Raw genomic sequence first — 27,430 nt, 5'->3', positions numbered from 1 at the left:
CTTTTTTTAAACACATTTTCTTTCATTCATTAGAGCTGAGACTTTCCTAACACTATTTTTTAGTTCAATAAAGTCATACAATATAAAACTCAGGCATTGAAGTCATAGTGTTTTATTTTTGAAGACTCACAATTTCTGTGATAATGTGGTTACCTACTAAAACAGTGGTTTAAAGATGAATATTAAAGGGAGTGTGTAGCTCAGTGGTTGAGCACTTCTCTAGTTTGTGAAAGGTCTTGGGTTCCATCCAAAGCAATGCAAAACCAACCAACCAACCAACCAACCAACCAACCAACCAATCAAAAATAACATAAAATCACCCTAGCTGTACCTCTTTTCTTCTTGGCCTCTGGGCTTTTACAGCCAAGGCTGAATGTGACCCAGATAAGCTTGGCTAGCTTGGGAGGAGGGAGGACTCACAGGACCGGACATGGGCCCTCTCTTATCTGTTTGGGAACTGTTGTGGGAGGATAGGCAGGTTTTATTCCATGCAGCTCCTACTCCTGCGTCCAGACCCAGGTCCATCCATATTCTCTAGTCTTACAACAGAAGTGCTCTTTTACTGTCTCCACTGATCTTCCACACTAATGTCCTTACTTACCCAAACAAAATGGCCTGTAGATATTCCAGTGGATGCACGTAATCTGAGAATTGATATTAAATGAAAATTCGTATTACTAACATTTATAAAGCACAAACTGTGCTGGAAATGCTCTGTATTTTATATACCTCCATGGTGATGGAGATGGAAGCCAGGGTCTTGCCCATGCTAGGCAAGTACTCCATCCTTGAGCTACACCTCAACCTATACACATCTCATTTAATTCTAACTCCTAGTAGAGTCAGTATTTGAATCTGGATATTAGTTTTGCTACTTATGAAACCCATTTAGCCTTTTGGAACTTTAATGTCTTGTATAAAATCAGGGTATCACACCTTGCCCTCAAAAATTCATGAATATCTTTAAATGATTGTGGATGTATTGTATCCATTCACTGTGATGCTGATATTACTACTGTTGCTAGAATCATTTGGTTATAGAAATCTCTGCTGTCCCCTTCCTCCCCCTCCTAAAGTATCTCCCCATGTGTTGATAGCCACTCCTGTTTCAGCTTCCCACTGCTTCTCTGAACTCTGAGCTTCAGTATCTAACCAGGCCCTGGAAGAAACCTGTAGTACCTTGCTCCACTCAATGCAAGTGCCCTCACCCTGCCTCCTGTCTAGCATTGTCTGATTTGTAATTAAATAGGTATTTGTGTCATTCTGTCTTCTTTACCTCCTGCCTCCATTGCCAGACTGGAAACTTCAGAGGTCAAAGATTTTGTTCTAGTTTTGATCACCATCAAATCCCTGCTTTGTTAGGGAAACTATAATGTTTGTTGAAGACACAATGAATGATACCTGTACAAAAACCAGTCGAAAATCTGAATCAACTCGATTCTGAGCAAATCAGTTGCTTTTTCTGAGTTTCAGTTTTGTTGACTATAAGTTGGTGGTGTCCTGCATTCTCCTAGCAAAACTGTAATGAGTAGTTAGGTGACCAGGAGTGGTGGTGCACGCCTATAATTCCAGCATTTGGGAGGTTGTCTGGGTGAGTTCAAGGCCAGCCAAGGCGACATAAGGAGACCTATCTCAATCAAAACAAACAAACAAAAAAAAAAAAGTAAGTGAGACCCTCCCTATTAAATCAAAACCAAGCCATGACAACAACAACAAAACCGAAAACTAGGTACAGGCTTTAGGAAATAGCCCAAGATGAATAAGAAGGTGCTTGTATCCGTGTACTTAATGAGAAGGCAGACTCAAGGTATAAAAAAACAGGGCTTTATGTAGTACTACGAAAAAAGTAAACGTTATGATAGCACAGGTTCATCACCGACACAATGTGTTTCTGAGGTGACTTTTAAATCTCTTCCCAGACCGCATACCACGTATCTTTGCCTAATGATCCATTGTAGTGGAAATTCATTATAAACCAATTTCCTTTTAGCTACTCCTACTGGGACTTTCTAACCCGGCCTTGCCTTCGAGGCGGATCGCAAGCTGCCTGAGTGGGAGGTGATTGGCCGTGGCCGGTCACGTGCCCAGCCGCCGGGACAGCCTGAGCCTCGCCCCGGTAGTCCATCAACGGCTGGGCTCCGCCCCCCGGCGCGCGGCCCAGCCGCTCTCTATAAAAGGAGCCGCCCGGGGATGACGAGCTCGTACGTCGGCGCGTCACGAGGGGGGTGCGTGTGAGGTCATCGCGCGGCTGGGCGGGCGGGGCCTGGCAGTTTGAACGAGACGAAGACGGAACCGGAGCCGGGCGCGAGCAGTAGACGCGGTTCCCCTGAGAGCCGGTGAGCTGGCCAGCGGGCCCGGGGCGGCGACAGTGGGGTGGCCGTGAGGGCCTCGGCTGGCCTGGCCCGGGCACCGAGCGGCAGCTCCGTACGTTGGTGCGGTTTGGGCCGGGTGGGGGGAAGGGCGGGGCCGTGACCCGGCGCGCGCGGGCTGGCCCCGGGGGGCGCGCGCTGCGCCCCAGTGGAGGCGGGGCCTGAGGCCGGAAGTAGGGGCTGCCCCTAGGCGGTTTGGGGGCTTCAGTGCTGCCGATGTGAATCTCACGTTCTCGCTGCAGGAGGTCTTTGGCTGGACCCAAGGGGGGTGTGTGTAAGCGAGCTGGGCCTTGTGGGGAGCTCTGGGGACCCACAGTGTAGGAGGCAGTGTTGCCTCGAGGGTGAGATTCAAGTTGTGGATTGAGACCTGAGTTTCCCTGTCATGCGACCTTAGAGGTGGGTGCTTTAACCTCGCTGGGCCTCACCTTCCGCATCTGTAAAATGGGGATAAGTACGCGAAGCGCGGTTTTTGGGAAAGTAAGTCAGCGAGCTGTTTGGATTTCTTCCTTTCGTTGGTGGGTGTCTGGCAGTGAATGCCTACTAGGTGCTAGGCATCGTGCTAATCGGTGCTACTCCTTAGCGGGAATAGGCAAAGACATGCTCTTCAGGAGTCTGCCTTTCCAGAGAGCTAGGAAATAAGATGATTACATAGACAAAATAATGTCTTTAGTGACAGGGACTACGGTATAACAAAGTGATATCTGTTCTTTTCCAGTCTCTGCTCAGCTGACCTCTGCCATGTTTTGGGGATGAGGCTGTTGAGGCCGTTTGAGGAACTTAGGCCAAGCCCTGGCATCCACCTCTGATGGGATATTTCTAAGAGCAGTAATAAAAGAAGTTCTTTGTTAACTGGCACTTTTTTGTGTTTCAGACATTGTGTTAAAAGATGGATGTAGTATAGTACCATTTACTATCCTCACTATCTTTTTTTTTTTTTTTTTTAATCGGTACCGGGGATCGAATTCACGACTGCCTCCTTGCAAGTCAGGTGCTTACGCCGCTGAGCTAAATCCCCAGCCCCTATCCTCACTATCTTTAAGGGATATTATTTTCATTTTATTATTAAATTTCTTTTGTGGTGCTCAGGCTCTCAACTAAGGCCTCATGCATGCTAGGCAAGAGTACTACTGAGGTATCCTAGCCCATCTTTTTGTAGATTTGAGTCCAAGACTTTGAGCAGTGAAGTGATTTTACTTACGCTCCCCAGCATATGTATGAACCCACATCTGTGGTGTCAGAGTCCAGGCTTTCTTTCTGTCCCCCCCACCCCCCATGCTGAAAATTGAACCCACTGGAGTCTTTTCACTGTTCCACATCCTCACCCCTTTTAAAATTTTTTGAAAATTTTGAGATGGGTTTTCACAGAATTGGGCAGGCTGAGCTCGAATTTGCATTTCTGATCTTCCTCCCTCATCATCCTACAGAGCTGAGATTACAGGCGTGTACCATCACACCCAGCCAGAGTCTAGGCTCTTAAACTTGGTTAGGATTTTTCCTTGAGGTTTACATTTTCATACAGGTGTTCCCTTTGTTGTGTGTCAAAGTACCTGGTGCAGTTTCTGCAACCTCAGGTCATTGCTGTGCGTTTCAGTGAACTGTTTATACTTAGATTTTCCTTTTTACTCCTAGCTATCAGTCTCTGTAGAAGACAGTGGTTTACCCATTTTACAGGTGAGCTGTTTATGATCACAAAGATGAAATGTCTTATCTGGCATCACATAGCTCTTTCTGGTGGCATTTTCCTCTTTCTCGTAGGATGTAGGATGGCACCTCTTCATTCAGAATTGGGTAAAAGTGAGTTAGAGAGCCTGCTAGGAGAGCTGTTAAGAGAGGGGTTGGGGTTGTAGTTCAGTGATAAGGTGCTTGCTGCAAGAGGTCCTGGGTTCAATCCCCAGCATGACAAAAAAGAAAAAAAAAAGATACCTGGGGAAACAAATAAGAAGGGCCTCTGTTACGGTGACTGAGTCCTGGGTCGGTGATCCCTGGGAAGGTGAAGTTTATGTAATAGGGGTTTTCCACTGAGCCTGAGCAGTGGGACTGTCGTTGAGAAAGGGTGAGTGGTAGTTGTAACTCCTGAGAATGAGACTGGTTTGATAGCTTAGAAGAGCCAGTTAATTGATTGAGTCCGTGGATATTTATTGTGCATCCATAGGGTGCCTAATCTCATTTACTGTATTTATTAGCTGCAGTTTATAAATCACATGGGACCAGGTATTAACATACTGCTAATGAAAGATCATTAATGTTTTTGAGCTGGGGCTTGGTTAGGAGGCACATGCGGCTTTACCAGCTGCTTGCATTTTATGATAGTATGACACATAATACCCGATACATATATGAATGTCACCAAGATACATTATAAGTGCTCAGGCTGGGACTATTTTTGTTTCTCCTTGATATCTAACATTATTCTGCACACAGTATGCATTTCATTTACTTATACATTCAGAAATTTTAACTTGATCTGGTCTGCTAGTCATAAATTCCTTATGGCTGCTATGTAAGAACAGATTGAAGTTGGATGTTGTGGTACATGCTTATAAATCACACCCCTCAGGAGATTGAGGCAGGAGGGTCACCTCTAGTTTGAGGCTACCCTGGGCCACAAAGTGACACTGTGTCCTAAAAAACCAACAAGATTGAGATGAAATTGAGGACTTGCAGTGAATCTTGATGAGAGACAATGATCTCAGGCACTAGATTTCAATAGGAAGAATGAGATGAGCTCTGCCATGAGTCGTGTTTAATACTTGTACGATGTAATGCCAACTATTTTGTGTATCTTATTTTATTTAAATCTTTCCATGATTCACTTTACATAGTCTATATTAATTTGCAACTTACATACATTAATTTTAGTAACTTGGCTAATGTCACGTAGCTAATGAGAGATGGCCTCACTTTCAAACCTGGGTCCCCCTGGTTTGAAATCTCAACTCTTTGTATTGAGCAGGTTACTTGCTGGCCTTAATCTGGTCTGGAATGGGTTCAGAAATGAAGATATAATGCCTCTCCAGTCTTGATAATTCTAATTTTAGTCATCTGAGTAAAGTGCTTTGGAAATGGAGGCAGGAACTAACTTGTGTTGATCTCTTGAACAGCAGGGTTTTATCAGCTAATTTGGGGACTGTAAATGTTGATGGTTTGCTTTCTAAAAAGCTTATGTAGATAATGTTCTCTCTCTGTCTCTCTCTTTTTTTTCTTTTTGGCGGTACCAGAGATCGAACTCACAACCTTGCACTTGCCAGGCAGGCGCTTATGCCACTGAGCTAAATCCCCAGCCCAATAATGTTCTCTCTTTAACACTGTTGACAGCCTGAAGACAATAGCACTTACTTAATGCTCACTATGTGCTAGCTTTGTGTCAAGCACTGTACAGTCTGTTGAGGGGCACAGATTTAGGAAGTCATTTGCTGCTGTAGACTTTGGTCTCCCATCCTCATAAAGAAGGGTTTGGGTGAGTAGATCTGTGTCTTTTCTGGCACTCAAATGGTTTAGCTTGTGGCTCAAGACATTTCTAGCACCTTTGTGTAGGAGATGGATGTGGTGACACCAACTCACACAGTAATTACCAGGTGGAGGGAATGAAGCATCACAGAAGAGTAAAGAGTGGGCATCTTATGGTTGTTCTAGATCACTCTGAATCCTACCATTTATCCCTTTGGCATTGTTGACATCCCATAAAATGAAGACAATTCATGTGTCAAGGACACTATAAAATCTATTTTAAATGTCCTTATGGTGGATACTCAAGGATTTTATTGAGATTTGGATTAGCCTGCCTTTAGTGACTATTGCTTGCCTTTTTTCCCTCCCTTCCTGTATCTACTGGCAATTTGGATAATCTTCAGACTTTTATTTTTTTTTACTGTTACCAGGGATCGAACTCACGACCACACACTTGCAAGGCAGGTGCTTATGCCGCTGAGCTAAATCCCCAGCCCCCAATCTTTAGATTTTAATGAGAGCAAACTTTGGTCCACTTAATACTACAGTAGAATTTTTTTTTTTTTTTTGAGATAGGGACACTATCTAGTTACTGCCTCACTTTTGCAAGTACTCTTGTAGTTTAATTTTATATCAGTCTCATTAAAAGTGGGCCTCAATTTAGGCTAATGCTGGGCATTATTTATTTGGTCAGCTTTATGCATGGAAGTCCAGATATAGGCAGGAACCCTAGTATCTCTGAACAGAAGGCAAAGCTGAAAAATTGTTTCTCACAGGTGTGCTCAGGGTGAATTGAGGAAATTCCAGCTCATTTGCATGCCCACTGTTACACCAGCCTTTTTCTTTTTCCTTGAATGTTGTAGAAGATGGCAGTGAACGTATATTCAACGTCAGTCACCAGTGATAATCTAAGTCGACATGACATGCTGGCCTGGATCAATGAGTCTCTGCAGTTGAATCTGACAAAGATCGAACAGTTGTGCTCAGGTAAGAGAAGTCTTAGTAGATCACTTTTGTAGGAAAGTCTGCAGGTCCTTCAGGAATGTGAAGACCTGTATCTTAAGTGCAGAGCCACACAGAGGCTGCATTTTCTTCTTTTAACCCTACCTTGCCTCCTTTTTTAAAAAGGGACTATGTTTAAACAGTGCAGTCTTCTGACCTGTGTGCCCACCCTCTCCTGCTACAGAGCTCCAAGTTCTTGGTCTATCCTGCACATCCAGATTTCAAATGTTTTGCTTGAGGAAAATACTACTACGACTGTTAGAGTTAATATTGAGTTTTGTGGTGCTGGGGGTTGTACCCAGGGCCTCACTGGGTAAGTGCTTTATTGGGGAACTGTACTGGCTTTCTAGTTTCATGTTAGTTCATCAGTGACTGTTCTTATTCTTAAGAAGTATAAGATCAAAGGTATGGGGCTGGGGATTTAGCTCAGTGGCATAAGCGCCTGCCTTGCAAGCGCACAGTCAAGAGTTCAATCCCTGGTACCAATAAAAAAAAAAAAAAAAAATCAGAGGCACGCAAATTTTATTAAACTACAGTTTGACAGAGAAACAGTGATTTAAAACAAGAATGAAGAATAGAGCATGTTCTGGTTCTGTACATTTGTTTTGTTTTGTTTTTTGGATAATGCTTGGGATTTAGACGAATATGTACTATTTGTATAACATTTAGAAAACCAGTAGAAAAGAAGAATGCCTGTAATTCCCTTGTTCAGAGAGAGCCACTATTTGAATGTTTTTTTCTGTCACCTTTCTGTATGTGTGTATTCTCTGTATATTCAATCTTTTTTCATTTAATGTTACATCCTTGGCATTCCCCAGCATCATTTAATAAATTGTGAGTAATTATTTAAGACAGGGGCTCACTAACTCAGAAATTTATGTATTTAGTTAAGACAGGAGCTTTCTGTGTAGCAGTCATGATGACCTGTTAGAGCTTTCATTGAGACAAACAGCCTGCTGTGGCATGTGTGCCATAGGTTTGCCACCACTGTTAGCTAGCCCAGGCTGGCCTTACAAACTTGATCCTTCCCCCTCTGCCTTCTGAGTGCTAGGATTACAGGTCTGAGTCACCATGGCCAGCTGGAAATAATTTTTCTTTCTTGGTCTTTTTGAGACAGGGTCTCACTGTGCAGTTTAGGCTGGCTTTGAGCTCACTTTGTAGCCCAGGCTGATCTCAGATTCATAATGATCCTCCTGCCTCAGTCTCCCGAGTGCTGGGGTTGCAGATGTGTGCCACCACACCTGGCTGAAATACTTACTTTGAATTACCATGTACTCCTTTTTCTTTTCTCTCTCTCCTTTGTAAGGGGGGCAGTTTTGTGGATTGAACCCAGGGCTTTGCTCATGCTAGGCAAATGCTCTACCACTGAGTTACCCTCAACCTTTGCACTCTTTCTGTGGATTTGCTGGAGTTGGGTATCATTCCCATCTTTGACATTTAGGTTGTTGGTATTCTTTTGTTATTTATAATGGCTAGGTTGAGTGTTATTAACAAATCTTTTTTCCTCAGTGATTTCTAGGAGTGGAATTAAGTGTGAATTTCAGGTTCTTGGTTATTATTTCTCATAAAGTCATTTTCAGTAATATGCTTTGTAGACTTTTGTTTTACTTTTAAGAGTTCCTGATTGTCCCTGAATTCTGACATGGCAAAAAAATGTTAGATTATTAAAACTGTATCTTACACAGATAGGAGATGATAATGTGCCAGAAAAAGCTTAGTGTGGTGGCATATTCCTGTAATCCCAATACTTGAGAGGCTGAGGCCCACCTGAGCTACATACAGTTCAGAGCCAGCCTGAACTACAAAGTGAGACCCTGTCTCAAAAAACCAATGCCACAAAAAGGTAAGAATAGATTTTTGCCTTGGGAGGGCAAAGCTTTGAGGTCCTACCCTAGTAGCATGCTGGCTGCCTGTGCAGTGGCTGAGTTCTGCAGCACCATGGCCTTCTGGTTCTTCAATACCATACACTCACCTTTGTGCGGCTCTGGTGGTGAGACAAGGTGAGGATAACCTTCAGGGTAAGAGCTGGCAGGTCGTTTCAAGATTCATTCTTAATTCTGTAACCTCCCTACTTTGGAGGGCAAATCATCAAATATTTTGGAACGATAAATGACAAAAAAATCTTATCATGTAACATTTTTAGTGTGGGATTCCTTTTGTCCAAAAGTTGCCACCACTGTTTTTGTCAGCCATTCCTGTGTCCTCCCAGTTCCATTCCATATTCAGGCCTGTCTGTTTTCTCAAGGCCCCAGTGTGGTGTTTTGTGCATATAGCACTGTCATATGACATTGACTTTTCCCACTTGTCCTTTTTCCTGAAACCTGCGCTGGAGAGAAAGTAGAGGTGTTCGGGCTTCCTTTTTTCCCGGCTTCTTGTAGGGCCCTGGAGAACCGTTGAGTTCGCACAACACTTTTTTTTTTTTTTTTGTCTTTTTCATTTTTATCGGTACCGGGGATCGAACTCACGACCGTCTGCTTGCAAGGCAGGTGCTTATGCCGCTGAGCTAAACCTCCAGCCCCCAAAGCTTTTTTTTTTTTTTTTTTTTGTGGTCTTTTCCCTTTTTTATCGGTACCGGGGATCGAACTCACGACTGCCTGCAAGGCAGGCGCTTATGCCGCTGAGCTAAATCCCCAACCCCCCCAAGTTCGCACAACACTTTGTCATTCTTACTTCCATTGTACTACTAATGGCCTGGGCCACCTATTCTGAGATGGCACCATACTCTTAAATCAAGCCTTTCTTACCTTATGTGGCCTGATATTTGTGTCTAGTGTAACTCTCCCCCATCTCATTACTCAGATCCTAGTTCTGCTTTCCTCTGAGGCATTTCTAGGAATTCTCCCTTAGGGGCATGATTCTACCTATTTCCCCGGCATTTTAGGCTTGAGAAACATGTTTTGCTACTGTTTCGTAAGATTCTATTTGTTTTATGAACTGAAGAGGTCCTTTTTTTTTTTTTAATTTTTTTATTTTATAGGCCGTAAAATACAATAGAACAAGACAGAACCAAGCCAGTTGAGACAATGCAGTGATATTGGTAAGAGCTTCAGAGCAGGATACCAGGATAACAGTAATAGGTACCGTAGTATATCTCAGTATCTTCACAGTAGTTGTCCATTCAATCAGATACAGCGAAATGAAACCAAAAACAGAACATAAAACCTATCAAAACAATACTGAATAGAGCAAAACAATCAGAACAAAGCAAAACAGTGAAAACATTTGCCTTCGAAGAGGAGATAGAATTGCTATATTGCTATATTTGCTATATTGCATATGGTCATCCTCTCAAGAGATGCTCAGACTTCTGGCCCCTGTTGCTAACGGGGTCGGGGAGTGGTGGTGGTGGATAGGATGGGATGTTTGATCCACAGCCCGAGTCCTGGCAGGCTCATGGGAGACACTGACGGGTTCTCTTCTTGTCTTGCCCACCGTTCACTCGTGCCTCGGCTGCTTGCCGGGAAGGGGTGCATGTTGCTTTCTTGCTCAGTGCCGTAAGTTCCAACATGGCTGGTGAGAGACCCTTTTTTTATCCCTGCTGTGTTGTCAGCCTTCCTATGGTCATGACCGCATTTGTCATTAAGGCAGAGATAAAGGAAAGCTCTGCCTTTATCTATTCTCTACCTACACAGTTGAAATATTTATAAGCTAGGAGTTTTCAGCCATTTTCCTTTAAAAAGCAGATACACTTTTTTCTTTTAAAAAATGACCTATCCTTTTCTGTGTTCTGATTATGTTCTGTAGCCCATAATTATTTAAAACTAGAATGTGCTCTGTATCCCTTCCCCGTGGACATTACTGACCATTTTAAATCTAAATCTTTGTGGCTTAACCTAATAGATGGTATTTGCTCCTGGTTTTTTTTTTTTTGTGAGACAGTGTCTAAGTTGCTTACTCTGAGTTGGCACTTGGAATGCTCTTGCCTCAGCCTGCCAGAATGCTGGGATACTAGGTATGTACCACCATGTCCAGTTCAGCTTTGTTGGTTATTAATGGGTCTTTTTTCTTTTTTTCTAGTGATGGGTATTAAACCTGGGACCTCACACATGCTAAGCAAGTGCTGGATTATGAGCTATCTCTTAACTCTTTTAATGAGATCTTAATGTTTTTCCTTGTATATTAATCTCATACCAGCCAGTGATAGTGGCATGGTATAGTTGTTTTTGCTACACTTTCAATCCAGAGAGTAGCACTTCTTGACTCAATTGTATTGAGGAGAGCTTGCAATGATGTGGAAAATAACTGAATGGGAATTAGTCTGCTTGGAAGTGGTCCTAAATTTGGTCTCACTTCTGTGGCATTGGGTTACAGTTTTTTTTGACAGTGTTTCACCACATAGTTCAGGTTGAACTTGAACTCATTATTTAGCCCAGGCTGGCCTCAAACCTGTAGCAGGATCCTCCTGTCTGCCAACTGAGTGCTGGGATTATAAGCTTGTGCCATCCTGCCTGACCTGGGTACAGTTTTTGGTCCAGTTTTGGTTTTGTGAGACAGGGTCTCACCATGTAGTTCAGATTGCCTTGAACTCACTTTGGAGCCTAGACTGTCTACATAGTGACAGTACTTACAGCCTGAGTACTGAATGTAGATGCCTAGTGGATTATCTACTTGGTGTTTTTCTTAAAGTTTATTTGTATGTGTTAGGATCCATACAAGTCTATACATTGCAGTTGTTAACTTACGATTTTTTTTTTTTTTTTTGTCTTTTTCCTTTTAATCAGTACCAGGGATTGAACTCACGACTGCCTGCTTGCAAGGCAGGCGCTTATGCCGCTGAGCTAAATCCCGAGCCCTTAACTTACGATTTTTAAAATTTATCTTAAAGTAAAACAATTTCCTCCTTCACCCTATTTATTGAAGAAATTGGGTCATTGACTTTTAGACTATAGGAAGCTATTAATGTATCCCTATTTTTTTAAATGTAAATATTAGTAATAGAATGCTTGGTATATTAAAGAGTGTCCTCAGTATATTTTTGCTTGATACTCATCAAACAAAGAAGTCACTTGAAAAATATTTTGCTTTCTTCCTTTATTTTAATCTTAAAATTTTAAAAATTATTTATTTATTGTCTTTTTGAGACAGTTCTTCACTATCCAGTTCAGGATGGCTTTGAGCTCACTTTGTAGCGTAGGTTGGTCTTGCACTTGCAATGATCCTCCTGCCTCAGCCTCCCAAGGACTGGGATGACAAGTGTGTGCCACCAGGCCCAGCTAAAAAAAAATTTTTTTTTGATACAAGATTTCAGGCTGGTCTTGAACCTGCTTACCCTTCCAAGCACTGTGTATACCACCTCACCCACCTAAGGTTTCACTTTCTGAAGATGCTACAAAGAATGTTACTGTGCTCATTAATGTGCCTTTGTTCTCTTTACATCTTTCTTTCTTTCTTTTGGTATCAGGAATCACACTCAGGACCTTGTGCTTGCCAGGCAGGTGCTGTGCCACTGAGCTAAATTCCCAGCCCTGCATCTGCTTTTTAAGATAATAATGGCATTCTTCATGCTGGACCTGTCAGGGAGCATTTTGGCTCGATTTAAAGTTGAATATACATTTCGTGGTGCTCTTGAGTCCAGCAGAACCCTTACTGTTTAGCATGCTCCTTTGGTGGAATAGCCTGAAGGGTAGTAAGTGCACAGCAATGCCTACTCTACATTAGGAGAGGTCAGCTTGGTAGTTATACTTTTTTTTTTTTGGAACTGGGGATCAAACTCACTTGCCAGGCACTTGCTCGTGCTGCTGAGCTAGATCCCCGGTGCCAAATTATACTTTAAAAAAATTTTTTTTGAGACAGAGTCTTTCTTAGACAATTCAGGCTGGCTTCAACTTGCAGTGATCCTCCTGCCTTGGTTTCCTAAGTGCTGGGATTACAGGTGTGTGCCACCCAGCCTACATTTTATTAATGGAGGAATATAAAATATTTTCAGCTTTTGTTTATAAAAATTAGTTTTTATTTTTGGTAGTGCTAGGGGACCAACCCAGAGTTTTGCTGAGATTACAAGTGTTACACCATAATACTCTGCTTACAACTTTTGTGTTTGCGTTAAATGGATCTGAGAAAGAAAAAAAATTTTTTTGGATCTGAGAAAAAATTGACCATGCTTCTTTAACATTCACATTCAGTAATCTAGTGTTTGTTGCACTTTTATGTGGTTATTTATTCATTCAGGTGCTGCCTATTGTCAGTTTATGGACATGCTCTTCCCTGGCTCCATTGCCTTGAAGAAAGTGAAATTCCAAGCTAAGCTGGAGCATGAATATATCCAGAACTTCAAAATACTACAAGCAGGTTTTAAACGAATGGGTGTTGATAAAGTAAGTAAATTTTATTCTTTCATTTAAGTTTATTTTTTCTCAGCTAATTATGGTTACTAAGGATACCAATGAAAACTCATGACTTTGATTTTTTTTCCTAGTTTACATGGCTCTTTTTAAAAATCTAGTTAATGTAGAATTTGTAGAATGTACACAGAGCAGCCTTATCTACACTCCTACCTCTACTTTTCTCTGAATTGTTTTTTTTTTTTCTTTTTTTTTGGAGAATGGGCCTGGCTGTATATTCCAAACTGGCCTTGATCCTCTTACCTCAGCCTCTTGAATGCTGGGATTACAGGCATGTGTCACACTATGCCTGGCCATCTCTGTATCTTCTTTATCACTGTGAATTTAGTAGCTATTTGAATTTGGAGGACTCAACCTATAAATCTTATACCAGTGGTTTTTTTTTTTTTTTTATTACTGTTTAATCTCTACTAGTATAGGATCTAAGTTTCTTAATTTTTGGATTTCTGCAAAGCATACTGTATATGAATAAATAATTCTAATAGAGAAGATTCTCCTGCCTCAGCCTCCCAAGTGCTGGGATTACAGGAGTGCGCCCCACTCCTGGCAGAGGATTGCTTGTTTGAAACCAACCAGGGTAATTTAGGGAGATCTTATCTCAAAAGATCTGAGGATGTTAGCTCAGTTGTAAAGTGTTTGCCTAACATGTAGGATGCCCTAGGTTGGATCCCAAGTACTGCAAAAATGAAAAAACAACGATAATTCAACTCTTGTCAATACCTAAATGATTTGAAGTAATACTAATAATACAGTGTTCTTGTATAGTAAACATGGATCCTAGAATATGATTAATAGGACTGTAATTACTTGAAAACCTTGTCATTTTGTAGACATCTATTTCCTGGTTTGATTCTGCATCTTGATCAATTTTCAAGTCAGAATTTTCCTGGTAGAGGCCTGTGGTTAGTTTTTGCTGTGGATTTCATGGTTTGTGATAGACATTGTAGTGACTAGAGATTTTCTCTTTTTAGTGGAATGGCTCTCTTTTTTTCCAAATTCATTTTATTTCAAAGAGAAAAAAGAAAAACAATTTTAAAACACATAGATCGGCGGCAATAATGGTACATACATTGTGCACTGTCATCTCCAAACATTCACCCAGAGCACGAGATGGCTGCATTCAATTGTCCAAGCAACACCAGCACAAACCATTCTCTTCAATGAACTCCGAGAAATCAATACTCAGCCTCCTAAGTAGTACAACTATCTCTGTCTGTCTAGATAGATAGATAGATATGTATATACGTACACATTGCATATATATCTGTATATATATAGATAGATAGGTATGTATATACATATACATATATGTATGCAATATGTACACATTGCATATATATCTGTATATATATATATAGATAGGTATGTATATACATATACATATATGTAGCTTCTCACACTAGTGAGATGGCATGATGTTTACACGTGTGTCAATTCACTTATGAGTGTATTCTCAAGTTGCATCTATTTACCTGCAAAAGTCTTGTTTGTCCTTTATGGCGGAGTAGTACTCCATTGTATAAAAGTAACATCTTTTTTATCCATTCCTTAGTTGATGGGTATTTAGGTTGTTTCCAAGATCTAGCTATTACAAATTTTGCTGCTGTGAACATTGGAGCGCATACATAGTTGTGGTACGATGTTTTTAATTATTCTGGGCAGATACTCAGAAGGAATAGCTGGGTTGAATGGGAACTCTAGTCTTAGTATTTTGAAGAATCTGCACACTGATTTCCACAGTGGTTGCACCAGTCTACACTCCCACCAACAGTGGAGAAAGGGTTCTTTTTTCCCCACAGCCCCTCTAGCATTTGTTGTGGTTGATTTCTTGATGATAGCCTGGAATGGCTGTTACATCACATCTCAGAATGTATTTGGTTGTGTACATGTCATTGATGTAATTGTACTTGTTCCTTTTTACTCAGTTTCCTTTTCATAAATTTGAGGGACTGGTAAGGAATTGGTACTCCATTGGAGGTAAAGGGAATGAAATTTGCTCTATAAATTTCTAGGGACATAGCACAAAGTTTTCTATAATTTTTTTTCTCTCCTCTTAGGAGAACTTTATTCTGATTTGACTCCTGAACAGATTTGATGCTTGCCAAAAAACTTGCTTGGTATTTCTTTGCAGATAATTCCTGTGGATAAATTAGTAAAAGGAAAATTTCAGGACAATTTTGAATTTGTTCAGTGGTTCAAGAAGTTTTTTGATGCAAACTACGATGGGAAAGAGTATGACCCTGTAGCTGCCAGACAAGGTCAGGAGACTGCAGTGGCTCCTTCCCTTGTTGCTCCTGCTCTGAATAAACCGAAGAAACCTCTCAGCTCTAGCAGTGCAGGTAAAAAAAAAATGAAAACATAGTCTCAAACATCACAATCCAAATAATAGTGTTCCAGGTATTCTTTTATTCAGGTTGAATCAGAATTTTGGGGTGGAAGATGTTGGGGATTGAACGTTGGGCATGCTAGGAAAGTGCTGTGGTGCTGAATATATCCCCAGCTCTGCATCAAAACTTTTTGCAGAGGTGCAGATTTGGGATCTTTAGAAGCCCAATCCAATGCATTTGATAAGAACATGGATCTTGTCATGAGAAAGATCTGTGTATGTGTGTGTGTGTGTGTGTGCACGCCTGCACATGCGTGCGTGTGCTCTGCAGGCCAGAGTGAACCCCTGCACCCTGCCCCACAGTGTCCTCTGTACAGTGGGAGGTTTAGTATTTGCCCCAGAGAGTGCCCTTTGTGGTCTGCAGGAGTTACTGTGTGCCATTTTGCCAAAGCTCTCTATTTGTGTGGATTAGAAATCCCTTAAGCTAGCTCGGGTAGGAGAGCTTTTACAATCTGAAGGTAAGTTACAATCAGGCCTGAGTTCCCAGGACCTAAAGGAGTTTTCTAGGTCTCTCAGAGTCCACTTCAGAGTGTCTGCCAGTATCCTGTGCTTATTCATGACTTGCATTGATCTTTGACTGGTAAGTAGCAGAAGTGAGCTAAGGTACAGTGGGTAGGAGGGCTTTTTTAGAGAACTTGAGGTATTGACTTAATAGGTTTCCCAGAATGTGTTTGCATCAGTATGTTCACAGAGCATATACTTTTGTTGGAGCAGGGTAGATGGTCTACAGATGCTAATTCCTCTTTTCTCAAAAGATAGCAAGAACTAGTATGTTAAGGGCCCATAGTACCTGGAGAGGGGCTGATCCGGCTGGTGGGTAGAGCTGACTGGTACTGAGGACTAAACTCAGGGCTTGTTTTGCACTGAGCTATATCCCCAGCCTTTTTTATTTTGGAGACAGGGTCTCAGTCACCAAGTTTATTGCACTATACTTGACACACTATCCATTTTATCTGTTTGAAATGCTTAAACTGGGCACCGTGGTGTATGCCTACAACCTCAGCTACTTGCGAGGTTGAGGAAAGAGGATTGCAAGTTAAGAGACTTAGATAATGTAAAACAAAAGGGCTGAGATGTAGCTCAGTGGTGAATTGGTTTTCTAGCATGTGTAAAGCTGTGGATATAATCCTTAGTGCTACAAAGAAAAAAATTGACATGTATATTTTCTGGCATAATCCGAGTTCTGCATCCATTACCAGAATGTGCATTAGAACGTTTTTATTACTCCAAGGAGAAATCTGTAATATAATAGCAGTTGTCTCTATTTTAACTCTTCTTAGTTTTCCGTAGGCAACTGCTATCTATAGATTTGCTTTTTTTTGAAGCAGGGTCTTGCTGTGCAGTTCAGGCTGGCCCTTCAACTCACTTTGTAGCCCAAGCTGGCCTCAAACTCGCAGCAAGTCTTCTGCCTCACCTTCCCGAGTGCTGGACTTACGAGTGTAATTCTTTTGGACATATAAATGAAGTCATGGAATATGTGATCTTTGTGTCTGGCTTCTTTTACTTTGCATGTATTTTAAGGTTCATCCATGCCATAGACTTTGCTTTTTTTTTGAGACAAGGTCTCTCTTTGTAATTCAGGCAAACCTTGAACTCGTGGCAGTTCTGCCTCGGCTCTGTGAGTGCTGGGATTACAGGCTTGCACCACCATGCCTAGCTTTGCTTCATTCTTTTTTATTGCAGAATAATATTTTGCTGTATCACTATATCTTACCTTATTCATCACTTAGGATCATTTCACGTTTTTTTCCCCCCCAGCTGTTATGAGTAATGGCACTAAGATTCATAGATGATTTCTGTCTGGACATGTTTCCATTTCTCTTGGAGCGGAATTTCATATGTTAACAATGACAAATTTTTGCAGAGCCGCCTCTTTTCAGAGTAGCTGAACTAGGTACAGAACCATTAGCAGTATGTAACGCTTCTAGTTTCCCCAGATACTGCATACTTTCATTTGAAACAGCAACTGCTTAGGTAACCCTGTGCATTTCATTTTTCAGATGCTATTAACAGTTCAATGGAGAGTTGTAATAATCAATCTTCAGGATAAACATATTTTAGAACCATCCAAAGGAAATGCTTGTTACTGTGGGCAAAAGACTTGTTATAAATTACAGGTATCAGGAAGATTAGATCCCAACCTGGCATAATGTGCAAGTATTATAGAATAACTGTTAATTAAGTGAAATCATGAATAATACATTTATCTTGAGGTAATGCATTCTTGATTATTTCATCTTGCAGATAGGTTGGCCACTGCTTTGTTTGCTTTTAGCAGTAAATACTGAGAGAAATCTATAAATCCTAGTCACCAAGATGCTTTTCTCTCCTGACCCTTCTAAATACCTTCTAAAAGGTGGGAAAGAAGTTTCGATATAGTGATAAGAGCAGCTCTACCAGCCTTATGGCCTCCTTTCTTGTTCTAATCCAACAAATGAAGTTAAAAGCGTTGGGAGGGATTTGTTTTTCAGCCCCTGGAGTTGTGATCTAGTTTTGCTACAGGTTTTATCTCTGATCTGTGAAGCTGCCTTGCTTGTGCAGTTGGTTGGAGCTGGGTTAAGGTAGATCATCTGTGTGCAGCAGAATGGCAGTTCATTTGACTGCAGCAGAGTAGAGACGTTACAGGAAGACTTGGTGTCATCGTGAAGAGAGCATGCCGAAAATTGGTGCTTAACTCAGCTACCAGGATAGAAACCAGGTTAGGCAAATGTGGGGAGCTGTCTTATATGTAAGGGCTGACTAGCACTGGTTTTCTTCACTAGACATGTGTGGGAAGCAGTTGATCACATTCTTCCTTTGATGTCTAGATTTCTGAAGTTTCTCCTAAAAAAAAAAGCCTAATCTTTTCTCAGCTCCACAGAGACCCATTTCAACACAGAGAACTACTTCGACTCCTAAGGCTGGCCCAGGGGTGGTACGGAAGAATCCTGGTGTGGGTAACGGGGATGATGAGGCAGCTGAACTGATGCAGCAGGTAGGTACTTCCTGTGTTTAAGGTTAAGGTCATTGGGGTTTTCTGGGCTGCAGTGACTAGGGGAGGCTTGTCCTGCTTTCCTTTCCTTTTTTTTTTTTGTACCAGGGATTGAACTCATGACTGCCCGCTTGCAAGGCAGGTGCTTATGCTTATGCTGCTGAGCTAAATCCCCAGCCCTCGTCCTGCTTTTAGAGGGAGCCCTGCATTGTTTGCAGGCTAGAGCAGTTCTTGAAACTCATGTAAGCATTTGTTTTGTTGGCCCTTGACAGCAGTATGGGTGGGACAGTTGTGAGTAGGGGAGGAGGATGAGTCAGGCTTTTTCTGTTTTGATTAACAGATACCTGTCTGGAAATGAACCTTAAAACAGAACCTTGTTGAATGTTTCTAGAATGCTCTTACGATTCTCTGGGATTCAGAGTAAAAGCTAAAGGAGTTTCTGGAGATTGAAATCAAGAGTGGATTGATATGAAAGGCCTGTTGCTCTTTTGGTTCTGTTCTTAATGGTTCAGTGATTTGAATTGTCTTCAGGATTAAACATATTAGATATGGTTCTTATCAGAGGCCTTTATGGCTCAGAGCAGTCTTTAGACTTTTAAACATTTTCCTTATTGGTCCTTCTAGTGTGCTTTTATTGATCACCCTGTGGGTAGCGTTAAGGAAGTACATAAGATCTGAAGAAAAAAGGAAACTTCTGTTTAGAGGCATGAATATGCAAGGGAGACAGTTTCAGAGAAAAATATGAGGTTAAGTGTGAAACGAGGTGGCCAGCAAGTTGGTCCTGTGCTCTCCAGGAGTAGTGGCACCAGATTCTTTGGGATTGTTGCTATTGGCTCAGCCAGTATGATGGAGTACGGGTCTTGAACCTAGGTCTGGTGAAAAGTGAGACTATCGTTACGTCTTCTTAGGACAAGTCAGTCTCTGGGAACTATTTGTTTTCTTCTTTGTTTCTTTCTGGGGTTTTTTTTTTTTTTTGGGTACTGGATGTTGAACTTGGGACCTTGCGCTTGCCAGGCAGGCTCTGTGCTGCTGAGCTACATCCCCGGCCCTTTTGGTTTTTTGAGATGGTCTCACTGTGTAGTTTAGGTTGGCCTTAACCCCAAACTGGCCTTGAATTCGTGGTGATCCTTCTGCATCAGCCTCTTGAGGGCTGGAATTTTAAGGCATGCAACACTACACCTGGCTCAAGCGCTCTTGATAATCTAGGTTCTGTGGTATTCTCTGAAAGTTAACAGAAACCAGAATGTTTTGGCTCATATATGAATTAGCATGCATGAATAATAAAAGATGCAAAATTTACAGAATGCTAGGCTACACTGAGTATTTTAGTACCACTTTTGTGGTAACCCTCTGGTTTTACAGATATGGGCAGTGATGTTTGAAGAGTGAGGATTTAAAACCCAGGTATGTCTGGCTTCACAGTCAAGATCAGATACTGCTCACTGAGGAATTGAGGAAGTTGTTCCTTTCTCGCAACATTGGAAATTATAATTATTTTGGACAAATTGCTGCCAAGCGTTAGAGAGAATTCTAATGCTTGAAAGATGTGGACTGGACCTAGAAGTGATTTCTGATATAATTAAAAGATTTACTCAGTGCCAGCCTGTGACCAAATCCTGAATGAAGGTTATGGGAAGCAACAGCAGCAGCCTTGTAGGGGTGGGTGTGGTTAGATCTGGGTTTCCTTCCCAGATCAGAATCAGCTAGTTTGGATGATCAGTATAGTGGAAGTGTTCTATAGCAGTTGAGATGCGGAAGGGTTGTGGTTTTGAAGATACGGTTTGGTACTCTGTATGTGTCTGTCTCCATCAGTACTGTGGAACACCAGGAAGCTAAATAAAGATGCAAAGACTGAAGAAACTTCATTGATCCTGAAAGACAGGATCAAACACACATCCAGTTGGTCCATCTTCATCACAGAAGTACTTAGTCTTGTGTATTTATTTTATTTAATTTTATTATTATTATTATTATTATTATTATTGGTGGTACTGGGGATTAAACCCAGGGCTTTTGCGCTGAACTACATCCACATCCTTTTTTTAGTTTTTATTTTGAGACGGGGTCCCACCAGGTTGCCAAGGTTCGTAGGCTAAGCTTGCAATCTCTTGTGTCATCCTCTCAAGATGCTGGTATTACAGGTGTGTGTGCTACTGTCTCAACTTTTTTTTCTTCCCTTAATTATTTAGTGTGAAAGACTTTAGGGCTTTTCCAGGTTGCCAAAGTCCTTCACGTCCTGCCTATTACTGACTCTTGGGTTATTCACATGATTTGTACTTCTTTTTTTTTTTTTTTGGTATTGGGAATTGAACCTCAGGACTTTGAACTCCGAACTCAAAAGCTTGCCAGGCAGGTCCTTTGCCGCTGAACTAAATCCCTGGCCCTGTCTGTACTTTGTGAAAGCATTTGAATTTGTAGACCTTGATAAATGTGGGAAATGCAGCCAAATGGTCATTAGGCTAAGAGAACAAAACTGTATTCTACCCAAATTAACTTGAGAGATTTACAAAGGTTCTACATTCTTAAGTCCTTCTGGAGAAATTTGCTTTGAATGAGATGTTTTGAAGACTGTACTCAGTCTTTTAAGTGTGGATTGTATTTTATTACAAGGGTGGTGGTGTATGCCCATGGTCCCAGCACTCAGGCAGCTGAGGATCATGGAATTCCAGGTCACCTTGAGCTACATAGTGAGTTAAAGATCAGCCTGCACTGCTCGGTGAGATCCTGTATTAAAAACAACTTGCAGCCCATCTCACTCCCTCCGGCCAAATCAAATAACTGTATGTGGCTGATGGCTACTGTTTTGGCCGTTGCAGAGCCCGAAACATTCTTAGGTTTCTTGGGCTAGAACCATTGCTGTACTACTGTAAAAGGAAAGGTTGTAAGAGTGACAATTGATTGACTACTAGCCACAGAATTGTTTTTTTTGGGGGGGGCGTCCTGAGGATGGAATCTGTAGCTCTACCAGTGAACCACAGCCCCACTCTGAGTGCCTCTTGACTGTAAGAGGAGCTTCCTTCTGTCCCACAGAATATTCAGTTGTGTTGGGTTCTTCATCTGTCTGAGGGGAAGCTGCATTAGCTCTCTGCTGCTCATTTTGCAGGTGAATATTCAGAAGATTGGACTAAATTTTTGTGGTGTCTTTTGGCACTATCAGACTTTCCTGCCAGAATTGTTCTTGATTTCCTTTGGCTTTTCATAGCTCTTGATGGTCTTGAGGGTATGCTGTGCAGTTGCATTTGCTGAGAGTTACATTGAATTCATCATAAATTTGAATTCACTGGAATAAACATATTCCAGGGTTTGAATACATAGGACTTTCTGTTCTTGGCTAGATTTCTTACCTAAGTATTGAGATTTATTTGTTAATATTTTCTTCTTGTGAATCAGAGCACCTCAGGGATGAGTGTGGGAGACAACTCCAGTGACTCCCCTTGAATGCAAAACAATTACTGTGACTTTAATTATTTGGAGACTTATTTCCTTATACTGATATGTAGAGAGCTGGCTATGGTATTTCATTCTCTCCTCAATTGGCTCTAAGCATTGCAAATAAGACTAGCTGAGGTGCTGCTATGTAATCTATAAAGCCAACAGGTAGTCCTGTTTCCCAGCATAGTGTTCTCCATACAGGATATGAGCACAGCGGAATGTTAGAGCCAACAGCTTTGGGAATGTCAGCTGGGTAAGAGTCTCAAGGTAAAGAGGCTATGACTCCCCAGGGCACAAGAGTTTGCATATCAGAAACTGAAGGACAGCCTCCCAAAACAATTCTGTTGCCACCTTAATTAGATTATGTGACTTGATCCTTCTGCATCTCTTTCTCTCACCTGGCTAACCAGCACAAGTTACTCACTTAATTCCTGCCATCCTCACCGTAACTCATCCCTGAGCCACCCTCCTTCTTCACAAGATAATAAACTCTGGGAGAGGCCTAGGATCAGGGCCTTTGTCCGCACATCCTCATGGAGATTGGATTTAGGACTGCTTGGCTGCCCTTAATTTGGAATATGTCTTGGTGTTTTTATTCCTGCTGTGGGTTGTATTTGTGGTTTTTAGATTGGAATTTACTTGCTGGGATTTCAATGACATCTCAGTGGGATTACAAATAAAACCTTTTGGATTGTGAGGAAAACTAGAAAGTGATTACATTACTTGGGTGACTGCGCACAGTATTTGGGATTACAATAGACTCTCTCTTTCCATTGACTTCCATATATAGCCAGGATTGAACTTGATTGACAGTCCCCTGGTAGGGACTCCGCCTATGATTTCTTTTAACTTTGCTGTGCTAGATTGTGGATTCTGTTCCTACATTTGTCCATACATTCTGCTTGTATACACTATTTGTCTCTGGCTTCTGTAGTTTTTCTCCTTGATCCTTTCTCAGTTCCTGAGAAGATGCTACATGTCTCAAAGTGTAGTCTTGTAGTCTGTCCATTCCTGGGAGCTGTTAGGATCAAAGCTACTGTACACAAATACATATTGTTTGTCTGGGGCTGAAAAAAATTGACATTAAACTGAACTGAATTTTGTCTCTCTTCAGTTTTTTTTTTTTTTTTTTTGTACCGGGGATTAAACTCATGACTTTGCTCTTGCCAGACAGGCGCTTATGCTGCTGAGTTAAATCCCCCCTCTGTTCAGTTTTATTAAAGACAGTATCACCTCCAGGTTTAGAAGTTTGTGTAATATTTTACTGGTACATTAATGCTGACTTTCTTACCCTTTTTTATCTTGTATAGGTAAATGTGTTGAAACTTACTGTTGAAGACTTGGAGAAAGAAAGAGATTTCTACTTTGGAAAGCTAAGGAACATTGAATTGATTTGCCAGGAGAATGAGGGAGAAAATGACCCTGTCTTGCAGAGGATTGTAGACATTCTGTATGCCACAGATGTAAGTGTTGACATGAAGATATTTTCTTTCCATTTTGCCGCTTAAGAGAAAATAAGCTTAATTTAGTTGATTTTAGTAAACCATTGATACTTGTATTCTAGTATACTTTTCATCAAAAGACTTAATCTTTGATCTTTCAAAGTTAGCCTAAGAGCACCTTTGCCCAGCTTCAGTCTCTGCTTTGAGGCTCATGAACCTTGGAGAAGGAATAGGACAAAGAGGTGGCTGGTTTGCCCAGCTTCTGTAGTTTGTATCCACTGATAGGCCATAAAATGCTCCCAGCTAGAAGAATCCTCCATCTCTATCCCACCCCCTACAGCTTGGACCACTTCAGCTGGCATGTCCCTGGAGTTCCATGAGTCCAAGCATCTCATGGTGCCTTTATAATGTCTGCTGTCTTACTGTCAAAGAGCATATCTTGGCTTCTCCCTCCTAGGAGACTGTTACTTAGAGTACTTGATGATCAGATTTCTTTGCATTTTATTCCACAGCTATATCTACTGTTATTAATCATGAAATGTTACCTGATTAGAAAAGTCTGATTTTTCTAGATTTAGAAGTTGGTATCTGATGTATATCAATTATTTAGTAGTTGTATTTTATAATTCTGCATGCCTAACAAGGCTTAGACAATGCACTGTGTGTAGCACTACATAAAGTAATCATAATGCTGTTATTATCATTGCTCTCTGATTAAGATAGATCACTAGGGGCTGGGGATTTAGCTCAGCAGCATAAGCACCTGCCTTGCAAGCAGGCGATTGTGAGTTCGATCCCCGGTACCGATAAAAAGATTAAAAAAAAAAAAAAAAAGATAGATCACTGAAAAGCTGGTAAGTTTATTAAATAAATCTTTAGGACTTGTTCTGTACTAGACAAGATACAGATATCTTTGGTCTAGTCTGTGTTATTATTATTATTATTTTTTTTTTTTTTTTTTGGTACTGGGGATTGAACTCATGACCTTGTGTTTGCCAAGCAGGCACTTATGCCGCTGAGCTAAACCCCCGGCCCTATGTTATTATTTTGATGGAGGCAGATCTTAAGTGAATTAAGTAATAGATACAGGTTTTGTTAAAAACAACACGGTGGTTGAAGGAGTGAGATAGTTTTCATGATAGAGTAGAGGTCCATTTCCTGCCGTAAGTACCTGCGAATGCAGGGAGTGCGTGTGAAGTATATCATGAATGCCTCTTTCCTTGCATGTTCAGTTTCCGATGCCACTAAATTTGGGTTGGTTTTGGGTATTGTGGGTATTTTGTTTAAACATGGTTCTTACGTACAATCACAGAAATGTATAAAAGAAAAGCTAATAGTTTGAGATTAGATGGTGGATTACTGAACTTTATGGGAGACTAGGAAATTGTGAGGTCAATTTTTTCCCCTCTCTTCTCCATTTATTTTTTCTTTTCCTTTCTTTTTTTTTCTTTGGTTCTTGTGTTGTTGTTTCTTTCTTTTGTTCTTTCATTTCTTTGTTCTTTTGTTCTTGGTCTCACTCTGTAGTTCAGACTGGCCTTGAACTCAGTTATGTAGCCCAGACAGGCCTTCAGCCTCCGGAGTGTTGGGATTATAGACATGACCCATCATGCCCTGCTTCTTTACTTTTTTAAAAACAATTTTATTAGCTGGCTGTGGTGGCACACACCTGTAATCCTAGCACTTGGGAGGCTGAGGCAAGAGAAGCATTGCCAGTTTAAGGCCATTCCGAACTATATGGTGAGACCCTATCTCAAAAAACCAATCCAGAGCTGGGGATATAGCTCAGCCAGCACAGTCCCTGACTGTTGAGCACAAGGTTGTAGTTCAAGCCCTGGTACCTAAAAAAGAACAAAAGAAAAAGGAAAAAACCAATCCAAAACAAATCAACCAAAAAAAACTTTATTTAGGTGTAGCTGACATGTGGTTGCACACATTTTAAATTTATGTTTTATGATGTATGAAATAAGTCATCACATACATTCATCACTTCAAAAATTTTGAGAGTAATTTGATGTGTACTTAGTTTTGACTTTATGTGAGATGTGATTTGACTGTTGAGAAATTAATAATCACCTGGCCTGTGTGATTAAGTACCAAGTGTAATAGAGACAAGGTCTGCTTACTTTGAAAGGCTTTAACTATGAAGAAAGTAAAAACCGATCATTCAGTATTAACTAACAGCTTTCCCCTCTCACTTTTCCATTTTAGGAAGGCTTCGTGATACCTGATGAAGGGGGCCCACAGGAGGAACAAGAAGAATATTAACACCTTGGGCCAGCAGAGCCATCAGAATTCTTCACTCCAAATCATGTGCTTAACTGTAAAATACTCCCTTTTATTATTCTTAGAGGATTCACTGGTTTCTTTTCATAAGCAAAAAGTACCTCTTTTTAAAAGTGCACTTTGCAGAAGTTTTACTCCTTTTCCCATAAATTTGAGTTAGGAGCTTTTACCTTGTAGCAGAGCAGTATTAACATCTAGACGATTCAACTGCGGAACATAGAGGCTGACTGTGGGGCTTACCATGCGGATGCTGGTCACACTGGTTGCTGGAGAAGGTGTTTTTATGTAATGCACTGAGATGCCAACCTCAGTAGAGAAATGTAAAGACTGAACTGAATTTTAACCTAATGTGAAATCTTGGCAAAGAACATGTTAATAAATAAGTAAATGCCTTAAGAGTATTTAAAATGTGCTTCCATATGTCAAAATACAAAATGTAATGAGACAGAAGATTTTATGTCTGACATTGTGCCTGGAAAGGAAAGACCAGACCTTGGAACCTTCAGAACCTGCTATTACAAGCTTTGTAGGGCTGTGTGATTCCTTCCACGCCGAGCCTTTGACCCAAAAGGAAAGTTTAAGAAATTGCTTTATAAAGAAAGCCATTTGGAGTCACTGGTTAACTGTGTCCCTGCAAAATGTAAGCGGCATGTTTGCATAGATGATTAGAGGGTATTCAGCCCTGAGACATTTGAGGTGAATAGCTCGATTTTTTACTGAGCATTTCTCTGATGATTTTTTAAGTTATACCTGAAATTTTTGTGTATTGTGGTTTTTGGGAAATGCGGCGTGTCCAGTTTTACAGTCTTAACAACTACTGGGGCTTGCCCACATCTTTGGATTTGGAAGGGAGAGTGTCCTGTTGTATTGTCTTTAAGTTTACAGTTAACATATTCCTCTTCTTTACTCCCTTTGCCCAGTGGGACTCTTCTCTGGCTCCTAAATTTGCTGCTTAGCATTGGAAGTATGGCGGGCAGGTGATCTTGCTGCAGGTTCTTGCTGGACCTCTGGCAAAGGGAGTATCAGCAAAGGCCATTATTACCTTGGGATCTACAAGGTTGGGGTGTTTTTGGTATCTGCTGTCCACAGCTCTCCACTTTTAACCTGAATACTTTGCCAGTGCACTAATCTCTTTGGAGATAAAATTCACTTGTGTGTAACTCAATGTTAATTTCTTTTGCAGAAAATACAGTACCATGTGTGAATTAATTATTAATATTTAAAATACTTCATTCCTTAACTCTCCCTCATTTACTTTTTGCTCATGGCCTATTCAGTCCCTTTGTTTGGCAGAATCCTGCAAAATGTATGTTACCCACTACTGAGATTGTTGAGCCCTTGATGTGTTTGTATTGGTTTGTTTCTGGTGGTAGCTTGTCCTAAAATGTGTGTAGAAAACAGGTATTTTATGATAAAATTGTTGTGTAGTGCATGCTCTGTGTGGAATTCAGAGGAAAACCCAGATTCAGTGATTAACAATGCCAAAAAAATGCAAGTAACTAGCCATTGTTCAAATAACAGTGGTGCTATTTCTCTTTTGTGGCCTTTTAGACTTTTGTTGCCCTAAAATTCCATTTTATTGGGAAACCATCTTCCACCTGGTCTTTCTTGACAGGGTTTTTTTCTACTTTTAACAGTTTCTAAATAAAATTCTGTATTTCAAGAGTGTCTTGTCTTCTGAAATTTGTTTTGCAATGGTTATAAATAAGTTTTTAGATTTTAATGATGCATTACTTGTGCTTTTTTCTTAAATTAGC

The 27,430-nt window shown here is 41.0% G+C and overlaps 2 protein-coding genes across 2 annotated transcripts; one reads left to right on the top strand and one right to left on the bottom strand.

Annotated features, from left to right (window-relative positions):
• Positions 1-1,996: 1,996 nt before the first annotated feature.
• Positions 1,997-2,803, bottom strand: LOC134476172 (proline-rich proteoglycan 2-like). Its single transcript, XM_063249465.1, has 2 exons — positions 2,795-2,803; positions 1,997-2,671 (listed from the first exon to the last, which is right to left on the bottom strand). Exons 1-2 carry the CDS (start codon positions 2,801-2,803, stop codon positions 1,997-1,999), a joined length of 684 nt encoding a protein of 227 aa, XP_063105535.1.
• Positions 2,181-27,336, top strand: Mapre1 (microtubule associated protein RP/EB family member 1). The gene is made up of 7 exons (XM_003476350.5): positions 2,181-2,336; positions 6,680-6,803; positions 12,987-13,132; positions 15,291-15,498; positions 18,398-18,519; positions 23,259-23,411; positions 25,599-27,336. The coding sequence occupies exons 2-7, from the start codon at positions 6,683-6,685 to the stop codon at positions 25,653-25,655; spliced, it is 807 nt and encodes a 268-aa protein (XP_003476398.1). The 5' UTR covers positions 2,181-2,336; positions 6,680-6,682; the 3' UTR covers positions 25,656-27,336.
• Positions 27,337-27,430: the final 94 nt, after the last annotated feature.

This window comes from Cavia porcellus, unplaced genomic scaffold, assembly GCF_034190915.1.
Source record: "Cavia porcellus strain 051 isolate PalLab524CR breed Dunkin Hartley unplaced genomic scaffold, mCavPor4.1 scaffold_5, whole genome shotgun sequence".
In the NCBI taxonomy this organism is placed as follows: domain Eukaryota; kingdom Metazoa; phylum Chordata; class Mammalia; order Rodentia; family Caviidae; genus Cavia; species Cavia porcellus.
This window is presented reverse-complemented; position numbering and strand designations above follow the sequence as displayed.

Coding starts and splice junctions, on each gene's coding strand:
- Mapre1 (XM_003476350.5), top strand. CDS start 6,683: ATGGCAGTGAACGTATATTCAACGTCAGTCACCAGTGATAATCTAAGT. Junction 6,804..12,986: donor GATCGAACAGTTGTGCTCAG/GTAAGAGAAGTC, acceptor TTATTCATTCAG/GTGCTGCCTATTGTCAGTTT. Junction 13,133..15,290: donor AACGAATGGGTGTTGATAAA/GTAAGTAAATTT, acceptor ATTTCTTTGCAG/ATAATTCCTGTGGATAAATT.